The sequence below is a fragment of the Rana temporaria genome, chromosome 4 (genome assembly GCF_905171775.1).
Source record: "Rana temporaria chromosome 4, aRanTem1.1, whole genome shotgun sequence".
NCBI lineage: Eukaryota > Metazoa > Chordata > Amphibia > Anura > Ranidae > Rana > Rana temporaria.
In genome coordinates, this window is record NC_053492.1 from 315,527,303 (window position 1) to 315,546,384 (window position 19,082).

A 19,082-nucleotide genomic window follows, 5' to 3' on the forward strand; every position below is an offset into this window, starting at 1 on the left:
ACAGTCTCGCAACCCCAATGTTTTCAGGGGAGGAAAAATTGCAGTTTCTAAGTGAAGGAGAAAATTTTACATTGTGCAAGGCTGTTTATTTTACATGTTCCAGACTTTAGGGTTAGGAGATGGAGCACAGGATGGACCCCAGCATTCCGATATACATTTGGACCCCTTTCACACAGGGACATTTTTCAAAACACCTCCCCTGCAGTCCCAGTGTGAAAGCCAGAGTGCTTTCACACTGGGGCACTACGCTGGCAGGACATTCAAAAAAAGTCCTGCAAGCAGCATCTTTGGGGCGGTGGAGGAGCGGTGTATACCTGAAATGAATGGGTACTGCAGCCGAAGAGCCTGCAAAGTGATTTGGCAGCTGCACTATACGGGCGCATTTAACAATTTATTTCGCTGCTAGCGAGGGTTAAAGCGGCCGAATAGCGCCGCTAAAACTACGGTAAAGCGCCACTAAAACTAGCAGCGTTTTTACCATCAACGCCCACCCACCTCAGTGTAAAAAGGAGCCTTATACTGAGCAGGCCTGATGTGAGAATGTGATAAAAGCAGCTACCAAACTTCAGTTCTGAAGAAGTGGTACTTGCTCTTCTATCACTGGTTTTACCTATAGATGTGGGATGCAGGAGAGAGTGGCTGCACCGAATAAAATATTTTGACTGTATTTGACGGGGGTTTTATACCTTGTAGTTGTAGTAACTACAATTATTTTTTTAAGGCATCAGCTTTATAATGCCTTTTGGTATTCAGTTTGCTGACCACGCTTAACTGTTCTGTGATGCGTATTTTAGAAAGACTCATGTAAAACACATCTAGCCTTATTCAGTTAAAAGTGCCAAGTACAAAATACAGCTACCCATAGTAGCACTTGGGTCTTTTCTTGCACCGTTTCATCGAATACGTTCTGTAAATGTTTGGCTTCTTCCTCATGTTTTTGTTTGACATTTAGTGCCTACTTCCATCTCTGTTCTCTTTTTTGACGCACAGTTTAGCATGCTTTTACTGCTTTAGAATTTCATTGATGCTAGTGCTTGATCTTTGTGCATGCATGCTACTGTATAGATTGATTAAAAATGAAAGCATACATTTGTCTCCTGAAATGCATTGTATCCAAACTCATACTGTTACAAATAGCAGATGATCCTTGGAAATCTGCTCAATGTTTGCTAGCTGCTCCCTTGTGGTAGCAGGTTTAAAATCTATAGATCTCACTCCTGCTAACAAACGAGCAAGTATGATGCCCTTCAAAGTGTTACATTCTGTTGCATGAAGTATTGGGGCATTACCAAAATGAGGCAAATTGAACCATTGCAGGAAGTTGTACATTTTCTACAGCAGTGTGTAGCTCTGTTAATGCTATGTTTTAGACATTGTCCTTGTAATGGACTTTAAAGATAACTTGAATTGCACAGTTTGGAATGCAACCCTCTATAATTCTCCTAAATTATTTCCCAGTGTTGATCTTCCATTTTAACAGCATCACATATACCTGTCCCTTTTCGTGTGACTGCTGAACTTCATTTTTCTTACTTTTTTTTTTTTTCATTCTTTCTGGCAAAATCACTGGCATTTCTAACCATTTTTTTACAGTGACTTCTGTTTGCAGTGTTGTCCAAATACTGATTTTTCAGTAATCTGTGGCATTTTTGCAGTACCTTACTGTAAGGCATTTGCACTCAATTGAAGCATGTTTGCATTTAATCACACTGGTGATCTGGGATAGCTTGTTCGCATTTGAATGGTGTGCTTTGTGTGATGAGCGCATGAACTAATGATTCTCATTTTTTCCCCCTTCCTTCCTGCTTATTTTCTATTCCTCCTCCTTTTTTTTTTCCTTTTATGTATTTCCTACCCTTCCTTTTTTTTTGTACTGCTGCTTCTACACTTCCTTCTAATTTTTCTTTGCTTACTGTAGCAGCCCTTGCCTTTTCTCTTGCAGCGACAGGTCAGGCCCCACGGATTATCACTGGGCCTGCGCCTGTTCTGCCACAAGCTGGTCTGCGTACACCTACGCCAGCTGGCCCTACCTTAATGCCTTTGATCAGACAAATACAGACAGCCGCTTGCATGCCAAATGGATCCCCTCATCCTACTGCAACACTAGTCCAACAAGGTCCGGAAGCTGGCTTGATCTACACACCATATGACTATCCTTATACCTTTTCTCCAGCAACATCAATTCTCGAGTATCCCATTGAAACAAGTGGTGTTTTAGGTAAGATCTTGTGACTTTATACTGTTTTCTGTCAAAAATATGCTGTAATTTGTTATATAACCTCTAAGCATACTGCTATCCATAATCCTATTACATAGCAAGATTGCAATTTGTATAAAGTTGGGGTATGTGGTTTTATGTAACTTTTTAAAAATAATCCATGCTATGCAATTTCCCAGTGAACAGTCATTCTTACTGAATGTTATCCCCAAGTGGTTAAGCTCAGATTCCGTCCCAGGAAAAAAAAAATCACACATTACTCAGTTTGCATGCTGCCTGTGTAATTGGTAAAGTAATAGGTCAAAAAGATTGAGGCCCCTGAAATCTTGTAATACAGCTTCTGAAAGATCCACCAGTCCATACTGCAAACACACTAGTGCGTGTTGTGTAGAGGTGGTGAGAGGCAATGTGTTGCACTGTTTACTTTTTCCCTCAAACTTTAACTTTATTAAAGTGTCCAAAAATGACACTTCATTCAACTCCCTGCAGCGCACCGCATTGCAGCCTGCTGTGGTGAGGTTTGCTGCGTAAAAATGCAGGCATACTGCATTTTTTATATGTAGTGCTCCACAATTCACCTGTGTGGTGTGGAGTGAACAGGGTACATTGAAATCAGTTGTTTTTCTATATGCCCTTTCTGACATGCTGTGAAAAAGCCCTCAATGTTTATGGATTGTATTAAGTGCAGTGCGGATGTACAGACTACGACTTGTAGTTCTCAATGGAATACAAGTGTGCTGATCTGTGCCCTCATAGTTTAATCACTCTTCCTGCAGCTCTGAAACTGACAGCCGTACAAAGGTATGAAACAGGGCTACAGGAAAAGTCTGCAGGAGCCTGATAATGCATCCGCAATATTTATACGGTTGACCAGTGCAACACAAGTGTAGTTCCCTGAATACTTTTAAAGCGCGTCTTTGGGGTTAATGCTAAAGGAGTGCATTCATGAAAACTAGTCCTCAAACATGTAGAGGGGGGAAAAAACTCCTAAAAGCTAATAGGGGGTTTAATGCACCATAGGAATTCTGCATTTTCTGACATTCTTTGATTTATTGTTCACACATTATTGAACTAATCTCCTTGTCATAGAATTACATTAATAAAAAAAAATGTACATAATAAAGTTAACAATTAGCCATTCTTAGCTAAATAATATTTGGTTTTGTTCTTATTAAACAAGTGTTAAAATATAGACACACATAAACATATACAACTATTTGAACTATGATTATGCATTTATGGTATTATTATTTTTTATTTGGTAAACAAATGTTATGGTTTAGGCAGAAAAAATGTAAACTAAAATCAGTATATTTAGAATCAAAGCTGTTGACATGAACCCAGTTGTGAGCCAATAACAATATGCAGTGATGACTTCTTTATTAAAACTGTTCAGTATTGTTTTTGCAACAAATTTGTCTTTTAGGAATGAAAACTTAAAGTAATTGTAAAGCTAAACTTACCTGCTGTGTGCAATGCTATTGCACAGTGCTGCCCCAAACCACTTCTTCTCAGGTTCCCCAAAAGCGATCTCGGCTCCTCCCCTTCTCAGTGTGCCTCTATAGAAAACGGCTTCCTTTGGGTGCGCACCTGCGGGCTCACTCCCGAGCTGGCCTGTGTGTGTCTATAGGCAGACACTGCCTTGATCCACCCTGCTCCTTTGTAACATGATTTGATTGACAGCAGCATGGACCAATGGCTTCCACTGCTCTCGTTGAGTCCTGAGAGGAGGAGAGAGCAACTGCTCTCAGGCACAGCGCTGGATTGAGATAAGACTCGGGTATATGCATTAAAGAATAAGGTTACCTTTTGTAACATGGTGCACCCTTATTCAGGTTGTAACAACATGTTACAGATGCACCAATCCCCCATTCTGACAGCTAGCAGGGGACCCCCCCCCCCCCCCCCCTGCTAGCTGTCAAAATCTGCCGGACAGGCAATGTAATTGTTCGGCCGTATCGGAGGTAGATGGACGGTTTGCAGGACCGTGGCATTACGATCTGCTTATCGTGGGTGCAAATGCTTTACAGGTCAATTACAAAAAATAATAAATGCACTTTTTTTTACCAAGAAAAAAATTTGCATTTTTTTTTTTTGTGAAGTTGAACTTGTCCCTTTAAGGTAAAATTCGTCATGCCTGTAGAACCACTTAAAATTTCCCTGATTGCATAGAAATATAGAAACTGTCATTACTAACCTGTTATCAACTGTGCAGACTTGCATCCTAATCTTGGCTTTATGCCTAATTTAATCACTGACCTGTAGCAAGCATGGAGCCTGGAAAATCTTTACCCCTGTCATGTATGCTTGCTCTGGGCTTGTTTACTAAGTAAAATGTTCAGGCTCAACAATATTGGTTCCTACCACAATATTTCGCCCCCTCATTTGAGGATAAAAATAACGTCCCTCGAGAGCCAAGTGAGCAAAATCTATGTATGTTTTGTAAATTCTCCAAAGCCACTGATATTCAGAATTTTGTGATCTATCCTTTTTGTAGCAACCTAAGTTAGTATTGACTAGACATGATCAAAATTTATCTCGTATACTGTATATGTGTGTCCACGACTGTTTCTCCTGCAACTCCCAGCTGCTACATCCTCACAGGCTCAGGCCTTTCTCTGACCTGACCTGGACAGTACAGTGTGACATGCACCTCACAGCTCCCTTCACACACTGACCCCCTCGGGAGGGTGGAGCCACTTACCTCTAACTCTCTAACATAAACCCAGCACACACCTGCATCATTTGTGTGCCTGTTTCCTGCAAAATCTGGCCTAGACTGCCATTTTAAGCAGTGGCATGGGCTCGACCTGCTACATATCACCTCCCTCCAACCCCCTTGTTTCGCATCGGAGGGAGAAACACACCCACTCTTTCTACTGGCATCTCTGTGCCTGCTACCGCCCCCAGGGGTCCAAACCTATCTGACCTTCTTTCTAAAGAGGCACTCTACCCACAACTTTTTCTGGGTGTGCTTCCACAAGCACTTCTTCCTAACCCTTGGGGTCCCACTGATTTTTCTACCATCCCCAGGACTGCTCTCCCGGAACTGTAGGGGGCCTACTTCTATCATATGTCAGGGAACCCACCCCCCCCCACCCCTCACTACCTGTATCAACCTTAACCAGCACCATCTGTTTTTCAGGTTCGCGAATACCTGGGTGGTTACCCTTGGCAACCAATTTCTCAGAAAACCACAACTCATTATTTTCAATATCATCATCAGGATCTCTTGTCCCATTGCTTGCTAGGACAGTGTCTGAGGAGGGACCACATACAGGCAAGCAGTTACTCCCTATGGGACCTTCCCAAAATTTCACATCGTCCCATGTTGTCCAACACTCCAATAGTGACTGTCCTACCAACAAACATTTTTCACCACATTTTTTCACAGCAATCTCTTTAACCATTTTTGTTACCTCTGGTATTTTCAATGCCTCTGAACTGTCCAACAGTGCTCCAGAGTGCTTCTCATGCACAACATCAGTATGAAGCAATCCAGCACACTGTGAGACATCTTCCACATTAACACCAAACATTGCATCATATAACTCCACTATTGGCTATCTCTGCCCAGTACAGTCTGTAATATCCAGCTCCAATAGCAGTACCCAGTGGTACAAGTTCTCCTGACCCAGGAGAGGACAGCAAGATATACACTGGCTGTACAGTCCATGATCCTAACATTTCTTTGAGCATGTCTTTCATCACAAGATACACTACATCATCAACTCCTTTATGCGTTGTGGGCAAAATTTCTGCTGTGCGTTTATGCTCACTCAGACCTTCTGTCATGAGGGTTAATCTCTGCAGCAGCCAACACACCATGGTTTATAGGCTGTTCAGCAAACCCTTCTGGCACAGCAGAAATAGTGTCCACCCTATTTTTACACCACACTTCATCCAGTAACACAAGTACTTTCTTGCTCCACGCATCCCAGTTTGTTTTAACCACTTGAAGACCAAGCTTTTTCTAGCACTTTTTGTTTACAGGTTTAAATCAGTATTTTTTGCTAGAAAATTCCTTATAACCTCCAAATATATATATATTTTAACGGACACCATAGAGAAAAAAATGGTGATTGTTGCAATTTTTTGGTCGCATGGTATTTGCGGAGCGGTTTTTCACACACAATTTTTTGGGGGAAAATGCATTTTAACCACTTTAGCCGACCAGCAGCCACAGTTAAACTGCAGCGCTCTCCTGCGCGAACCGCCGTACATGTGGGTGCCCGCGGCAATCGCAGTACACAGGCAGAACGGGAATCTGCCTATGTAAAAAAGGCTATTCCTGTTCTGACAGGATATGTCTCAGAGATCTGCTGTTCACGATTTTCTGTCATGTCTCTGGCAGCCCATGCCCTCTACAGTAAGAACACACCCAGGGAACGCAGTTAACCTCTTGATCATCCCCTAGTGTTAACCCCTTCCCTGTCGTGTAATTTATACATTGACCAGTGCATGTTATAGCACTGATCAATGTAGTAATGTTCACTGGCCCCCAAAGAGTGTTAAATAGGGGCAGATTTGTCCGCCGCAATGTTGCCGTCCTGCTAAAAATTGCAGAAGTTCGTAAATCTATTCCCTATTTTGTAGACGCTATACATATTGCGCAAACCAATCAATATAAGCTTATTGCGATTGTTTGTTTTTTTAAATGTAAAGTGATGAATAAATCTTTTTATATATATATATATATATATATATATATATATATATATATATATATATGTATATATTTTTTGGATATGTATTATAGCAAAAAGTACAAAATACTGTGTTTTTATTTTTATTTTTTATAGCGCCAAAAATTAAAACCGCAGAGGTGATCAAATACCACCAAAAGAAAGCTCTATTTGTGGGGGGAAAAAATGACACCAATTGTGTTTGGGTACAACGTTGCGTGAACAACGCAATTGTCAGTTAAAATAACGCAATGCTGTATCGGAAAAAATGGCCTGGTCAGGAAGTGGGTAAAACCTTCCGGAGCTGGAGTGGTTAATGAATAAAAAAAAAAATGAAACCCAATATATATCCAAAGTTTTTTTGTAAAATATGAAAGATGTTACGCCGAGTAAATAGAAACCAAACATGTCATGCTTTAAAATTGCACACGCTCGTGGAATGGCGACAAAGTACGGTACTTAAAAATTTCCATTGGCGACGCTTTAAAAAATGTACAGTTACGGAGGTCTAGCGCACTGTCGTGGCGATACGCGAGATGTGGTGCAAACACCCTTTCCTTATGCGTGTATGACCTAAGTATGCGTTCTTGCATGTGAGCAGGAAGGGGTGGGGGCACTTTACTTTTTTTCTTTTTCTTTTTTTTACGCTGTCCCTTTTTTTTATCCTTTTTTTTCCTATTGCAAGGAATGTAGACATCCCTTGTAATAGAAATAAGGATGACTGGTCCTCTTTATGGAGAAATCTGGGGTCAAAAAGAGGTGGCCCCTTCTGCTTCTGAAAGCATTTCAGTGGTTCATGAGCCACTCTGAGCCAGCCGCTGGCTGAAAAAAAAACTGGGGTTATGACTGATACCTTCAGCCAAAACCCGGTAAACCACTTGCAAAGTGGTTAAGATCACATTGCATTAACTCGGGGTTCGGCAAACCCTGGGCGCCAGGTCGCCATTGCGACTAGAATTGGCGAGCTGGCGCCTGGGGCATCCTGTGTCTCAGTGTGCCCCCGCTGCACGATCGTGTCTGGCCGCGACGGCCGGTAATTAAGGCCACGGCTTTGCGGCATTCTGCAGGCCTACACTTTCTTTCTGTGATCTGGCGCCATCTTGTGATGGCCGTTGGTATGACAATACAACCAGCAATGCTAATGGAGCTTCCCCTGTCTGTTTTCACTGCCATCTAGTTCCCTCTAATTAGAACCCCCAAAGATGATATATGTTTTTTATTCTAACACCCTAGAGAATAAAATGGCGGTCGTTGCAATACTTTCTATCACACCGTATTTGTGTAGCGGTCTTACAAGCGCACTTTTTGGGGGAAAAAATATACTTTTTTAATTAAAAAATAAGACACCAGTAAAGTTAGCCCAGTTTTTTTTTATATTGTGAAAGATGATGTTACGCCGAGTAAATTGATACTCAACATGTCATGCTTCAAAATTGCGTCCGCTCGTGGAATAGCGACAAACTTTTACCCTTTAAAATCTCCATAGGCGTTGTTTAAAAAAAAATCTACAGGTTGCATGTTTTGAGTTACAGAGGAGGTCTAGGGCTAGAATTATTGCTCTCGCTCTACCAATCGTGGCGATACCTTAGGTGTGGTTTGAACATCGCTCTCATATGTGGGCGCTACTCACATATGCGTTTGCTTCTGCGTGCGTGCAAGCTCGGCGGGACGGGGCACATTCCTGGCTCCTAATTTTTTTTAGCTGGCTCCTAGATTCCAAGCAAATTTGTCAAGCCCTGCATTAACTCATCTTCAGACGTCATTGGGTTGCAATTCCACCGTGCACTGGCAGTGCTTCATGCAGTACATACACATTTGCATTTTCAGCAGGCTGTATTAACTCACTATTTACCTGAACATTGTTAACCTCATTATTAAGCAAAACATTATACTCAGTTTTACCCCGTGTTTCCTCACTATACAGGGTACTACACAGCAGCAAGTCCTTCTTGGAAGCAGATCTCCTCACCAAACTTCCAACCACTTCACCAGTATTAAACTCAAAAACAATCCCTTTACATTTTTATCAGGAACAGTCTTACCACTTGATTTGGCATTTCTCTGATAGCATCTCCCCATGCAGCCACCGGATGAAACCACAGACATCCTGCTAGGTGTCACAAGTTTTCGGACATCCCAGCCCTCTTTGTGGGGACGATGAGCCACCTCTTCACTCCAGCTCCATCACCCAGATGATACTTCTTCTTGTTGCCCTGGGAGACCATGCACTCCCAGCAAAGCTTTCCTAGCTCTCTCCAGACTGGATTGCTGCTTTGTACTTGTCAGTTATCCTTGTCACAGCCCATCAAACAGTACACTTCCTGGAACTACGCTGGCAGGAAAGACTGTAGCAACTCAGCCCAGCGGCCTGTGGGCCATGCTTTGAATGAAGCTATATGCTCAAATTCAGCCAGGAAGTTCTCAATATGATTCCGCAGGTAACATAGGCTGTATAAAGTCAACTGCACAGTTCATTCCTTCGTTGCCATGGGCAACAGCACCCATCTATGCAGTCATGGACACACAGTTCTCCAGAAAAAAATGTTGATGTACTGTCTCTATAAGGCTGCAAGACAATACACTTCTAGCTGCTCACACAGCAAAGCACAAACAGACCATCTCTGGCAACTCACGGTTTTAGGCATGAGAGGGTCTACCGTTTTCTATGAGTCCTGGCATTCCTCCACCATTTGTGACAAGTTGGAATTTGTAGCTCATTGGTAGTGTCAAACAGCCAGTTAATTCAGGCCACAAATATGTTTTAGGGCTTTTTCTGCCCACTTTTATGTAAAACAAAGCTATTCAAGTGTAAAGCAACGTTCACACTTGAATAGTTTCCCACGCAGGGGGTTCTCGCCATCAATGCAACAAAACATAGAAATCAGCCCCGTGGCTCTCTTTGCAGCTTCACTGCTCAGGCCTCATGCCTTGGTCCTCCAGACTATCAAACACACAGGCGCTGTACCTTTGACAGCTTGGCTGTTTCTCCTGCAGCTCCCAGCTGCTACTTCCTCGAAGGCTCTGGCTTTGGTCTGCCCTGACCTGGACAATATGGTGGCATATGAACCTCACAGCTCCCTTCACACACTGATCCCCTTGGGAGGGTGGGGCCCACTGACCTCTAACGCTGTCTCTAACATAGACCCAGCACACACCTGCATCATTTGTGTGCCTGTTCCCTGCAAAATCTGACCTAGACCTAGCCGCTGAACTGCTTTTACAAGCAGCGAGAGGGGGACTCCTGCCTTTCACAGCTTGCTTGGGATGTCCCGTCCCACTAGGAAACTCGAGCAACCAGCCGGCGTGTGCACCGGCTGGTCGGACAGCTAAACAAACCAGAAGCGACTTTGATAGAATCTTTGCTATAGTAACCCAGAAAGTGATGACCTGACATCCCTTTCAGTTTACCCAGATGTCAATGGCATCCTTTAAAAAAAAAGCATTCAAAACCACTGATCTTGGTGTTTTTAATATTAAGTGCAGAGGTGGGATTTGGGTACACCAGATCGCTCATAAAGTCTATTGCTAGCACAAAGATGTTTACATTCCTTGAGACAACAATAAAAGTGATACAAATATTAATTTAAAGCAACAGTGAAAAAATAAAATAAATGAATAATTAAAGTGCCCCTGTCCCTCCATGCTCACGCATGAAGGCGAACGCGCACTTCGGTCTGATATTCACGCAAACAACGGTCGTCCCACACATGTGAGATATCGCTGCGAACATCCGATAATGGGCAGTTATTCTAGTACCAGATCTCCTCTGTAAATTTAAAGTGGCAACCTATAAAGCCTTTTAAAGCGTCGCCTGTGGATAGTAAAATTGCCGTCGCTTGTCGCGTGACATTTTTTGGTATCGATTTACTTGGCGTAACATGTTTTATATTTTATTTTAAAAATTGGTTTGTGTGGTGTTTGTTTGTTTTTTTTTTTTGTTTTTTTTATTCAAAAAAGTTTATTTTTTCACAAAAAAATGCAGTTTGAAAAAGTGCTGGGCAAATACCATGTAGCATAAAAATTGCAAATCCCATCATTTTATTTTCTAGGATCTTTGCTTTAAAAATATGTTTGGGTGTTCAGAGTAATTTTCTAGCAAAAAATACTGATTGTTTCATGTAAACAGGGCCAGAAAAGGCCTGCTCTAGAAGTGGATATAATTGCTAACTGTTTTATTTTCACTGGTCCTGAAAAATACTACAAAATGTTATCGTGAATGAAGATTTGGTCAATGTGATACATTTTAAATTTAATGCTATCTAAACTCAAAAGAAAAATATGACCGCTTACCAGTCACTCGTAGAATGTGGTGGCTTCATTTGTTTTGTTTTTTTTTGTTTTTTTGTTTGTTTTTATCATTTTTTTTTTCTTTTTTCCTTTTATGTTCACCTGATGAACCCTGTCCTTTCCTAGGGCGATGACACCCATTCACACAACTATCTATGGAGGGATGTAATGTTATCGCCTTTAAGCTTTTCTTTTTTGGACTGCAAGCAGGGTCTCATTTCCATTATATGGGGGGAGTGTCTTATAGTTCACTGATTACATCTGGAAAAGCTGATTTTTATTTTTGCTATTAGTACACTAGAAGTAAGTCAGGATTTCTGACAGGGTCCATATGTATTTTCCCACACTTGCAAAAAATGTAACAAGCCAGAAAAAAAGCCAACTAATGCAGCCACCACAACTAAGGACTTGGCTGCAATATGTAAACATTTTGTTTTTGAGTTTAGATATGCTTTAAGTTTTTAGCATTGCCGTCTATGCTCTTTTGTAACAAGATTACTTCACCAGACCAATAACTCATTTGTAATTCCCTTCCTTTTATCTTCAGGTATGGCTTTCCCAACGAAAGGCTAAGAATTCAAGAAAGTCTCAAATGACCCTTCATTGATCACATGATTTTAATTTTAGCAGTTGCCTAGTTTCATCAGTCTTGAAAAAGAGTATTCGTGAAACTTTGCCTAGCAGTCAGTGACTTACTTGCACTTGTTTTTTTTTATTTTTTTTATTTTGCACATAGATAAAAATCCTTTGATCAATATTTGATTTAGTCTATACATTTAAGTAGCAGTGAGTGTATAGTAGAATACTGACTGCTAAGCTTTCTCGTTTGCACGCTTTACTAATCACTTAATTCATGTGGTTTCTACTTCTTGACTTTAGCTATTAAGAGTCAAAATAATTTAAACATATATACAACTGGATTATTTTTATTATAACTGATGTCAGTATTAAAGTATAATAAAACTGCTCATCGGCTGCAGGTAAAGCACTTCAGTGATTATGTGAATAGTAAAGCTTCATTTTTCTTGGGTCTAACAGATTTCAAAAGATACTGCTGTTCAGTGGTAAATGAATGCATTATGATGCCCTTTAGTGTTACAGGTGCTTGCACATATCAACTAAACTCACAGGGCGGAAAAGGTTAAGGCCAGATATACAACATTAAATGCAATATTAATCGGCACGCGTATCATTCACATACTGTAGCAAAGACTCCAAACTACTGTGCCTTAACTTGTTGCTTTCTAAGCCTAAATGTTTTTGCAACAAATCTCCATGTAAAACCTTGTTTGAGGAAACCTGCTGTTTATGTTGTGTGTTTTATTGAATGTTCTGTTTTCTAACTTTGTCTTGGTAATTACAATTTAACTAGGTGCGGTGGCAACTAAAGTGCGAAGGCATGATATGCGGGTCCATCCTTACCAAAGGATTGTGACCGCAGACAGAGGTTAGTTTAGCTGTGTAGTTTTTGCTTTGACAAAATGCTATTTCAGTAAGTTAACTTTACAACACCACACATAATTTGCACCCCAACTACACCGAGCAGACACTGAGGATGGGTTTTTGTGGCATAGTATGCTTAATTTCTGTTTCCAGTTTTTTTTTTTTTTTTCTTGGTGACTGTACAGCAGGTGATTTACAAAAATAGAAGATACTGCTAACTGTTGGTATGCAGGATTTAGTGTGGTGTTGCAAAGCAATAATGACGACCTAACTGTAAAGGTAGTTGATGCATTTATTTGGGCTGAATAATTAGAAACTTCATCTCTGAAAAGAATGCCTACTGAGTATTCTTGCAGATAACTAAAGGTGATGGCTTAAACTAAAAAGACCATTTAAAAGTGTTTTTACATTTTTTAAGTTGAAAATTGGGCCTACCCTAAACCAGAAAATGTGGCATGTTTGCTACATGTTTTCAGTGGAATGTCTGATAAATGCTGAGATTTACTAGCTTTAGTTCTAGTTTTAGAAATAAAGTGGGGAGCCTTATAGCAAATAAACTCTTTTTAATCTAAAGAGCTTTTGTTATGACAATGAAGCATTCATTTAGCTGTATGAGGTGTAATTTCAGACATTAATTGTTGTTTTGGATGTCAACTTTAAATGCTTCACTTTTACTAAAGTGATTTGTAGTGTATGTAGTTTTTTCACCTCTCATTTGAACTATAACCCAGTACAACCTAAGGATTATAAAGTTGGTTTATTTTTTTAGCTTGAAAGTGTGTACAACAAATTAACATCATAAATTACAAGACTGAAGCTTCAAAAATATATTGAAATCTATAACCTTTATACAAAAAAAAGTTTCCCATGTACTAAGGGGTCATTTGAAGAGCTTATGATGGAAGAATTGCTTGTGTGCAGCCTTTTCAGTTATGAAATGTTTTTTTAAATTCAGCCTGATGCAAAAACTGCTTTTATGATTACACGTTCTTGAATATTGAAGGGTAGCCAAGTGAATGGTTTCTCATTATATTTATGTTACAATATCTGGTTTAATTATTGTAACAAACCGACTGAAATACATGTTATAATCTGTAAATGATGTTGCACAGTTATTAAACCTGTGTGTACTGTGTATAGCCAGGGACTTTGCAGAGGATATATCGCAGGTATGCCAGTACATTTTGCCACCTGATCTTGCAGTAATACTGCATGTATTTTAACCTTGTAACATTTAATGGATCTTTTAATCCAGTTTTAAATGGTACATTTCAATAATGTACAATAAATTGACTGTATAAAGGCATTGTGGTGGTAATAAACCACTTTTTATTTATTTAGGTTCCTTCTGCCTAATCATAAGCAAAATATTAAACAATTCCCAGTTCTTACTGAGAACTAAAGGGAATATACTTTAATTTTTATCGTTCCAACATGACACTGAAATACTGGAAGGGAAAATTAGTAATATGACTAAGTCAAGGACACATGTTTTTAGTTTTCCCTTTTTAAAGCTGACCAATAGCTTTATGTCTTTAAGACAAAGCTATATTTGAATCTACTGGATTTCATTTTACGAAATGCCACAAGTCTGACTTTGCACTGATTTTTATTTTATTTTTTCTCGTTGACATCTCCTCTGCTTTAGTCATTATGGCAACAGTACAAAATAAAGCAAATTGAACCTCATAATATATATAGTAAAGCTGTTGAAAGAGTCTTAAAAAAAATACTACTGTTAAGTGGACCAAGTTTTGTGAAGGAGAATGTGAGTTACTAAGGAAGGAAGAGCTCAAAAAACACTGAGAATGTTAACTTTCCACTTGAGAACTTTTTATGTTTTACTGTATTTTTTTTTTTTAAAAGAAAATAGTATTTACAGATGGCGTAAGAAATATAAAAATATAATGCAGGAATGTATATGAAATGACAGATTTTATTGTATTTGCAGAGTATTAGCTTTGAAAATAAAGAGGGCTGTTTGTAGTTATAAATGCTTTATTAGTGTATTAGATTTTTTTTTTATGTACTTCAATTTTTTGAGTCTAGAAATATATATATATATATATATATATATATATATATATATATATATATATATATATATATATATATATATATATATATATATATTCCAGGACTTTTACAGTGTTTACATACAAAATGCATTTTATATGTGTCCTATATGTGTAAATTAGTATTTCAACTGGAAATGCTGCCAGTAGCAATAGCATTATAGCTGTTCCTGGTTCAGATGATGCCTACTGTGCTAGACCAGAGTTTTATTGCTTTGTATTATGAGGCCAAGATATTTTGTGTTTTGTAAATAGAAAATGAGCAATAAACATTTATTGAACAAAACAACTTTGTTTGGCCCATAGTTTATGTTAAATGTTTATTTTTATATATATATATATAAAAAAAAAAAAATTAGATTCATTGCTCTTAACAAGTTAATAATCACATCATCATTAATAATAGATGCTTCAATGCTTGCACCTGTGGGAAGTACTAATGCTTAATAGCAGTCAGATAATGATTGTGTGCACTGACTGTCTCGAAATTTCTATCTAAGTTTCAAGCTGATTCATCATTTTTATCTCCCATTTCCGACTGCTACTAACCATTAGCCCTTAGTTTTATTTCCATTTTTTCTTCTTGTTAACCAGTTTTATGGGCGTGGGCTCCTTCTTCACACATTCGAATCATGATACCTGGTGTCATGATTTTGTTGCATTCTGTAGATTGTGTCAATCAGTATGTCAGTATTAAACATGCTTGTTTTTTTTTTATTAGTTGTGATTAGTTTTTTCATGTTATTAAACAGTCACTAGCTGAAACTAATCTCTTCTCTATCTTTTCTTTCTTTTTTTGTTTTTGTTTTTTATTTTTTGTTTCTAACCACCCAGCCGCCACCGGCAACTAACCTATGACCTTCTGACCTCTGAATTCTTCACCCAATGATGACCTGACCATGCCTGCCTGCTGATCAGTTAACTGGTAATCGCCTCTGCTTGTCTGTCTTCAGTGCAGCGAGCTGAGGCATTTGTCCGTTCGTCTTACCATCTAACAAGACACACAGAGAAATAGTTTTCTTCCAACTCCTTTTTTTTGTTTGTTTTTTGTTTTCATCCCCTGATTGGGTGAAAGTGATTCTAGAACCTGCACTGAATAATAGAAAAGCAATAAGGTCCATTTCAGCCCTCCGCACTGATCATATTTTAGTGTCCTAACCAAACGAACGGTCTAAGAGCTTCACCTAGAGTACTGGCAAGACATCTGATCCTCAACTACCAATGACAGAGGCAGTTACTGTGAGAAACTTTTAAGGAACTTTATTTTGTCTTTTCTCTTGTATTGTGAAGTAAGAAGCTGAATGTACTGTGTTGTGATGATGCATCATGCATGAACCTGATTGGTCAGGGATTTCACTGGTGAAGTTAATTACATATTTAAGAAAATTATTAAAAATATAAATTAGTATTTAGTCACTACAGTGGCCCTCCCAGGGTCAAAACATTGCAATCTGTTCTCTTTGTAATATTGCCTGCCAAATTTGTTACATTGATAAGGGTGCCATGAAAAAAATTATAATATTTTAACCTTTTAAAATTATACCACAACACTGGTATACAAAAACTGTTGTGATGCAATTAGCAAAGCATTACTTTTAAAAGCCTCAAGTAATATTACATTGGTATAAGGTACATGCATTATGTATCACGTTACTGGGCAAACTGTTCAAGTATTTGTTTTTAGACCTCCCTGTATAGAAAAAAACATTAAGGATGTAAAAGCCATGCTTGCCTATTGCTATATAATTGTAATGAAATTGTAGATATAAGTGTAGTGCATTGAAAAAAAATGAACAAAATTAGATACTTTTACTATACAAGGGTGCTGGTGCAGAAAAAAATATATTTTTGGAAATGTAGCATTTTATACTTTCAAGTGTTATAAAAAACAAAATAGGAAAAAAAAAAAAAAGAAAGAAAACCCTTTATTGCATTGAATGATTTTTGGTGGTAGTCAAGGAATAAGACCAAAAAGAGCCTTTTGTCGTTTTTTTTTTTTCTCCAACTTTTTGTTCTTTTTATTTTCAGCATTGGTATAAGTTGATTGAAACAAGTGCCTTATTTTACTCCATGATCATTTAGTCCAGTGTCTTGTATTTTTTTTTTTTTTTAATTCAGGGTCAAGGGGATCTGTAGTTTTTTGCCAAGCACGTTTTAAGAGGCCACATCTAATTTTGTGAGCACTTTGAGACATTCTAACATTTAATCTTGCAAGTCAGTCGCCCAGTATAGTATGTATTAACTATAAAGACATTCTGTAACAGATGCTGCGCTTTGCCAAGATGATTTTAAGTAAACATTTTTATTTTCCACTTAGGAGATGTCAAATTTTGTATGAACATGTGTCCACCTATTCGGATAAATTTTATAATTTACTTTTCAATAGTTTAGCCATGGCACTTGAGTGCATTTAAAAAAATAATAATTATTTGGCAAAAACCTAGCACATTTCGATCACCTTATCAACTTTTATGTTCTGTTTCTTATGGAAACTCTGGTAAAGGTCAAGCGGTAAATCTAAAATGTTTAGATTTCAAAACCTCTTTTGTGGTGACCTCATGCTTTTTTGTCACACTGAAGCAAATTAATAATTATAATTTACTATGCAACAGACATTCATTTTATTCTATTCTATTCTAAAGCTAGCTTTTATTTAACTTGCCACCAGCTTTTGTCTTCCTGGTCATTTTTATTCTATATTGTTTTGTTTAATTATATCAGATTTCATCCCTTTGCTGGGAACTGTTTGAACAATTTTGCGACACTTGCGCATTTAGAGAGATCAGCTAGTTTTAAAATCAGTATTTGATCCAGTTTCATCTCAAGCTGCAATAAACCTGGATATTTTTTTTTTTTATTATTATTTTTTTTTTTTTTTTTATGGTGGTTAAGGTGTAAGTCTATTAAATAGATATGTGACACTTAACTTGTGAGTGCTATGAACAAACAAATGGGTCAACATTAAAAAAAAAAAAGCATGACTTATGAAATCTCCAAATGCCTTGGATTTCAGTATTATACATTTTTTTATGTTTTTACTCTTATTGGGTAGTTTTCAGTCTTTAGTTTTTCCTTTTGACAGTATTATCTATATTTTTTTTTTTTTTTTTTTTTTAGAATGATTAGATGAGTGTCGCTGATATGTAACCATACAGATTATTTGTCTTTTCTTTATTTCCTTAGTAGTTTCATGCTATGTATGTATCATGCCAACCTATTGCCTAAAAGAACCTGTAAAATAATGTATTTACAGCCATTGTTACAAGTTTATAATGTATTTTTCTATCTTGTTTTATATGTATGTTATATAACATTCAAAAGGAGTTTTTCCTGGTTGAGAAAAAGGATACAAAAATGTAAACCCACGATTTTGATAACTAAAACGATGCCAATTGTTTTGCAGTACTTTATTATATCGGGAGTGTTGTCTTTCTTGGCTTTTAGTTAGCGACTGGACGACATTAGACATATTGGGTTTTAGTTGGGTTTTTACATGGCTTGCATTTTAATTCTTTGGTTCTTTGCTGTTTCTATTAACCCCATAGCATTATTTTAATAAATGTTATAATACCAAGATACTAACTCTGGACTTTGTCTGTTTATTAACATTGTATGTTTCATTAAAATAAGATCTACAAGGAAAACAAGAATGTAAAGTCTTGAATTGCAGGACTAACACTGAAGAGCGTGACCACAGATAACCCAGCGTTACTTGTTTTAATATTGTTTGTCGCCTGACATTCTGCACATTACTTTGAAAGTAGCTATGGATGGTTACTCTGGCCTGTTCTCTTGCCAGTATGTGATAGTAGAGGTGGGAACAAAATATTCTCTACCACACCAGGCATTTGCTTGTCCCTTGGCTTCACAGCATCTGCATTACTAATGTCACAGTTCCTTCTTGTTCTTCAAATAATCAGCTCTCTGCAAATTAAAGTTTCACATTTCCTTAAATATAACACTCACCGCAGCATTTTGTTAGCTTCTGAAATCTAATTTTATGTAAAGTTTGCATATGATATATTTTATTACTTGTTCCTAATTGGGCACCATCACTGTTTACCAAACTCCTATAGAATGTTGACGCCTAACATACTTAAATTGTGATACACAATAGACTTAGAGCCGGTTCACACTGGGACGACCTGGGATCCGACTTTAAGTTGCCCAAAGTCGCGTGGTCAAGAAAATGAATGGAAGTGAATGGGAGCCGTCTTAATGTACACTACTGACTCAGACTTCAGAAAAGGTTCCTGTACTACTTCAATCCGACTTGTAGGCAACTTACACCCATTCGTTTCAATGAAAGTCGCCTCAGAAATCAGATCACTGTCTTAACTGAAGCAACAATACAGGAAGAGAACATACATTTCT

At 38.1% G+C, this 19,082-nt stretch overlaps 1 protein-coding gene across 12 annotated transcripts in view; it reads left to right on the plus strand.

Moving 5' to 3' along the window:
- Positions 1 to 18,290, plus strand: part of QKI (QKI, KH domain containing RNA binding) — a 224,014-nt gene extending 205,724 nt beyond the window's left edge. For 2 of the 12 annotated variants that reach the window (XM_040350616.1, XM_040350619.1), the window contains 4 exons: positions 1,919 to 2,218; positions 5,364 to 5,498; positions 12,563 to 12,637; positions 15,543 to 18,290. In XM_040350616.1, coding sequence (XP_040206550.1) covers positions 1,919 to 2,218; positions 5,364 to 5,498; positions 12,563 to 12,637; positions 15,543 to 15,559 — 527 coding nt within the window. In that variant the 3' untranslated portion in view covers positions 15,560 to 18,290. Of the gene's footprint in view, positions 1 to 1,918; positions 2,219 to 5,363; positions 5,499 to 11,737; positions 14,408 to 15,542 lie in introns of those variants that run through there. The other 10 variants (XM_040350623.1, XM_040350626.1, XM_040350622.1 and 7 more) reach the window with 7 other exon arrangements.
- Positions 18,291 to 19,082: the final 792 nt, after the last annotated feature.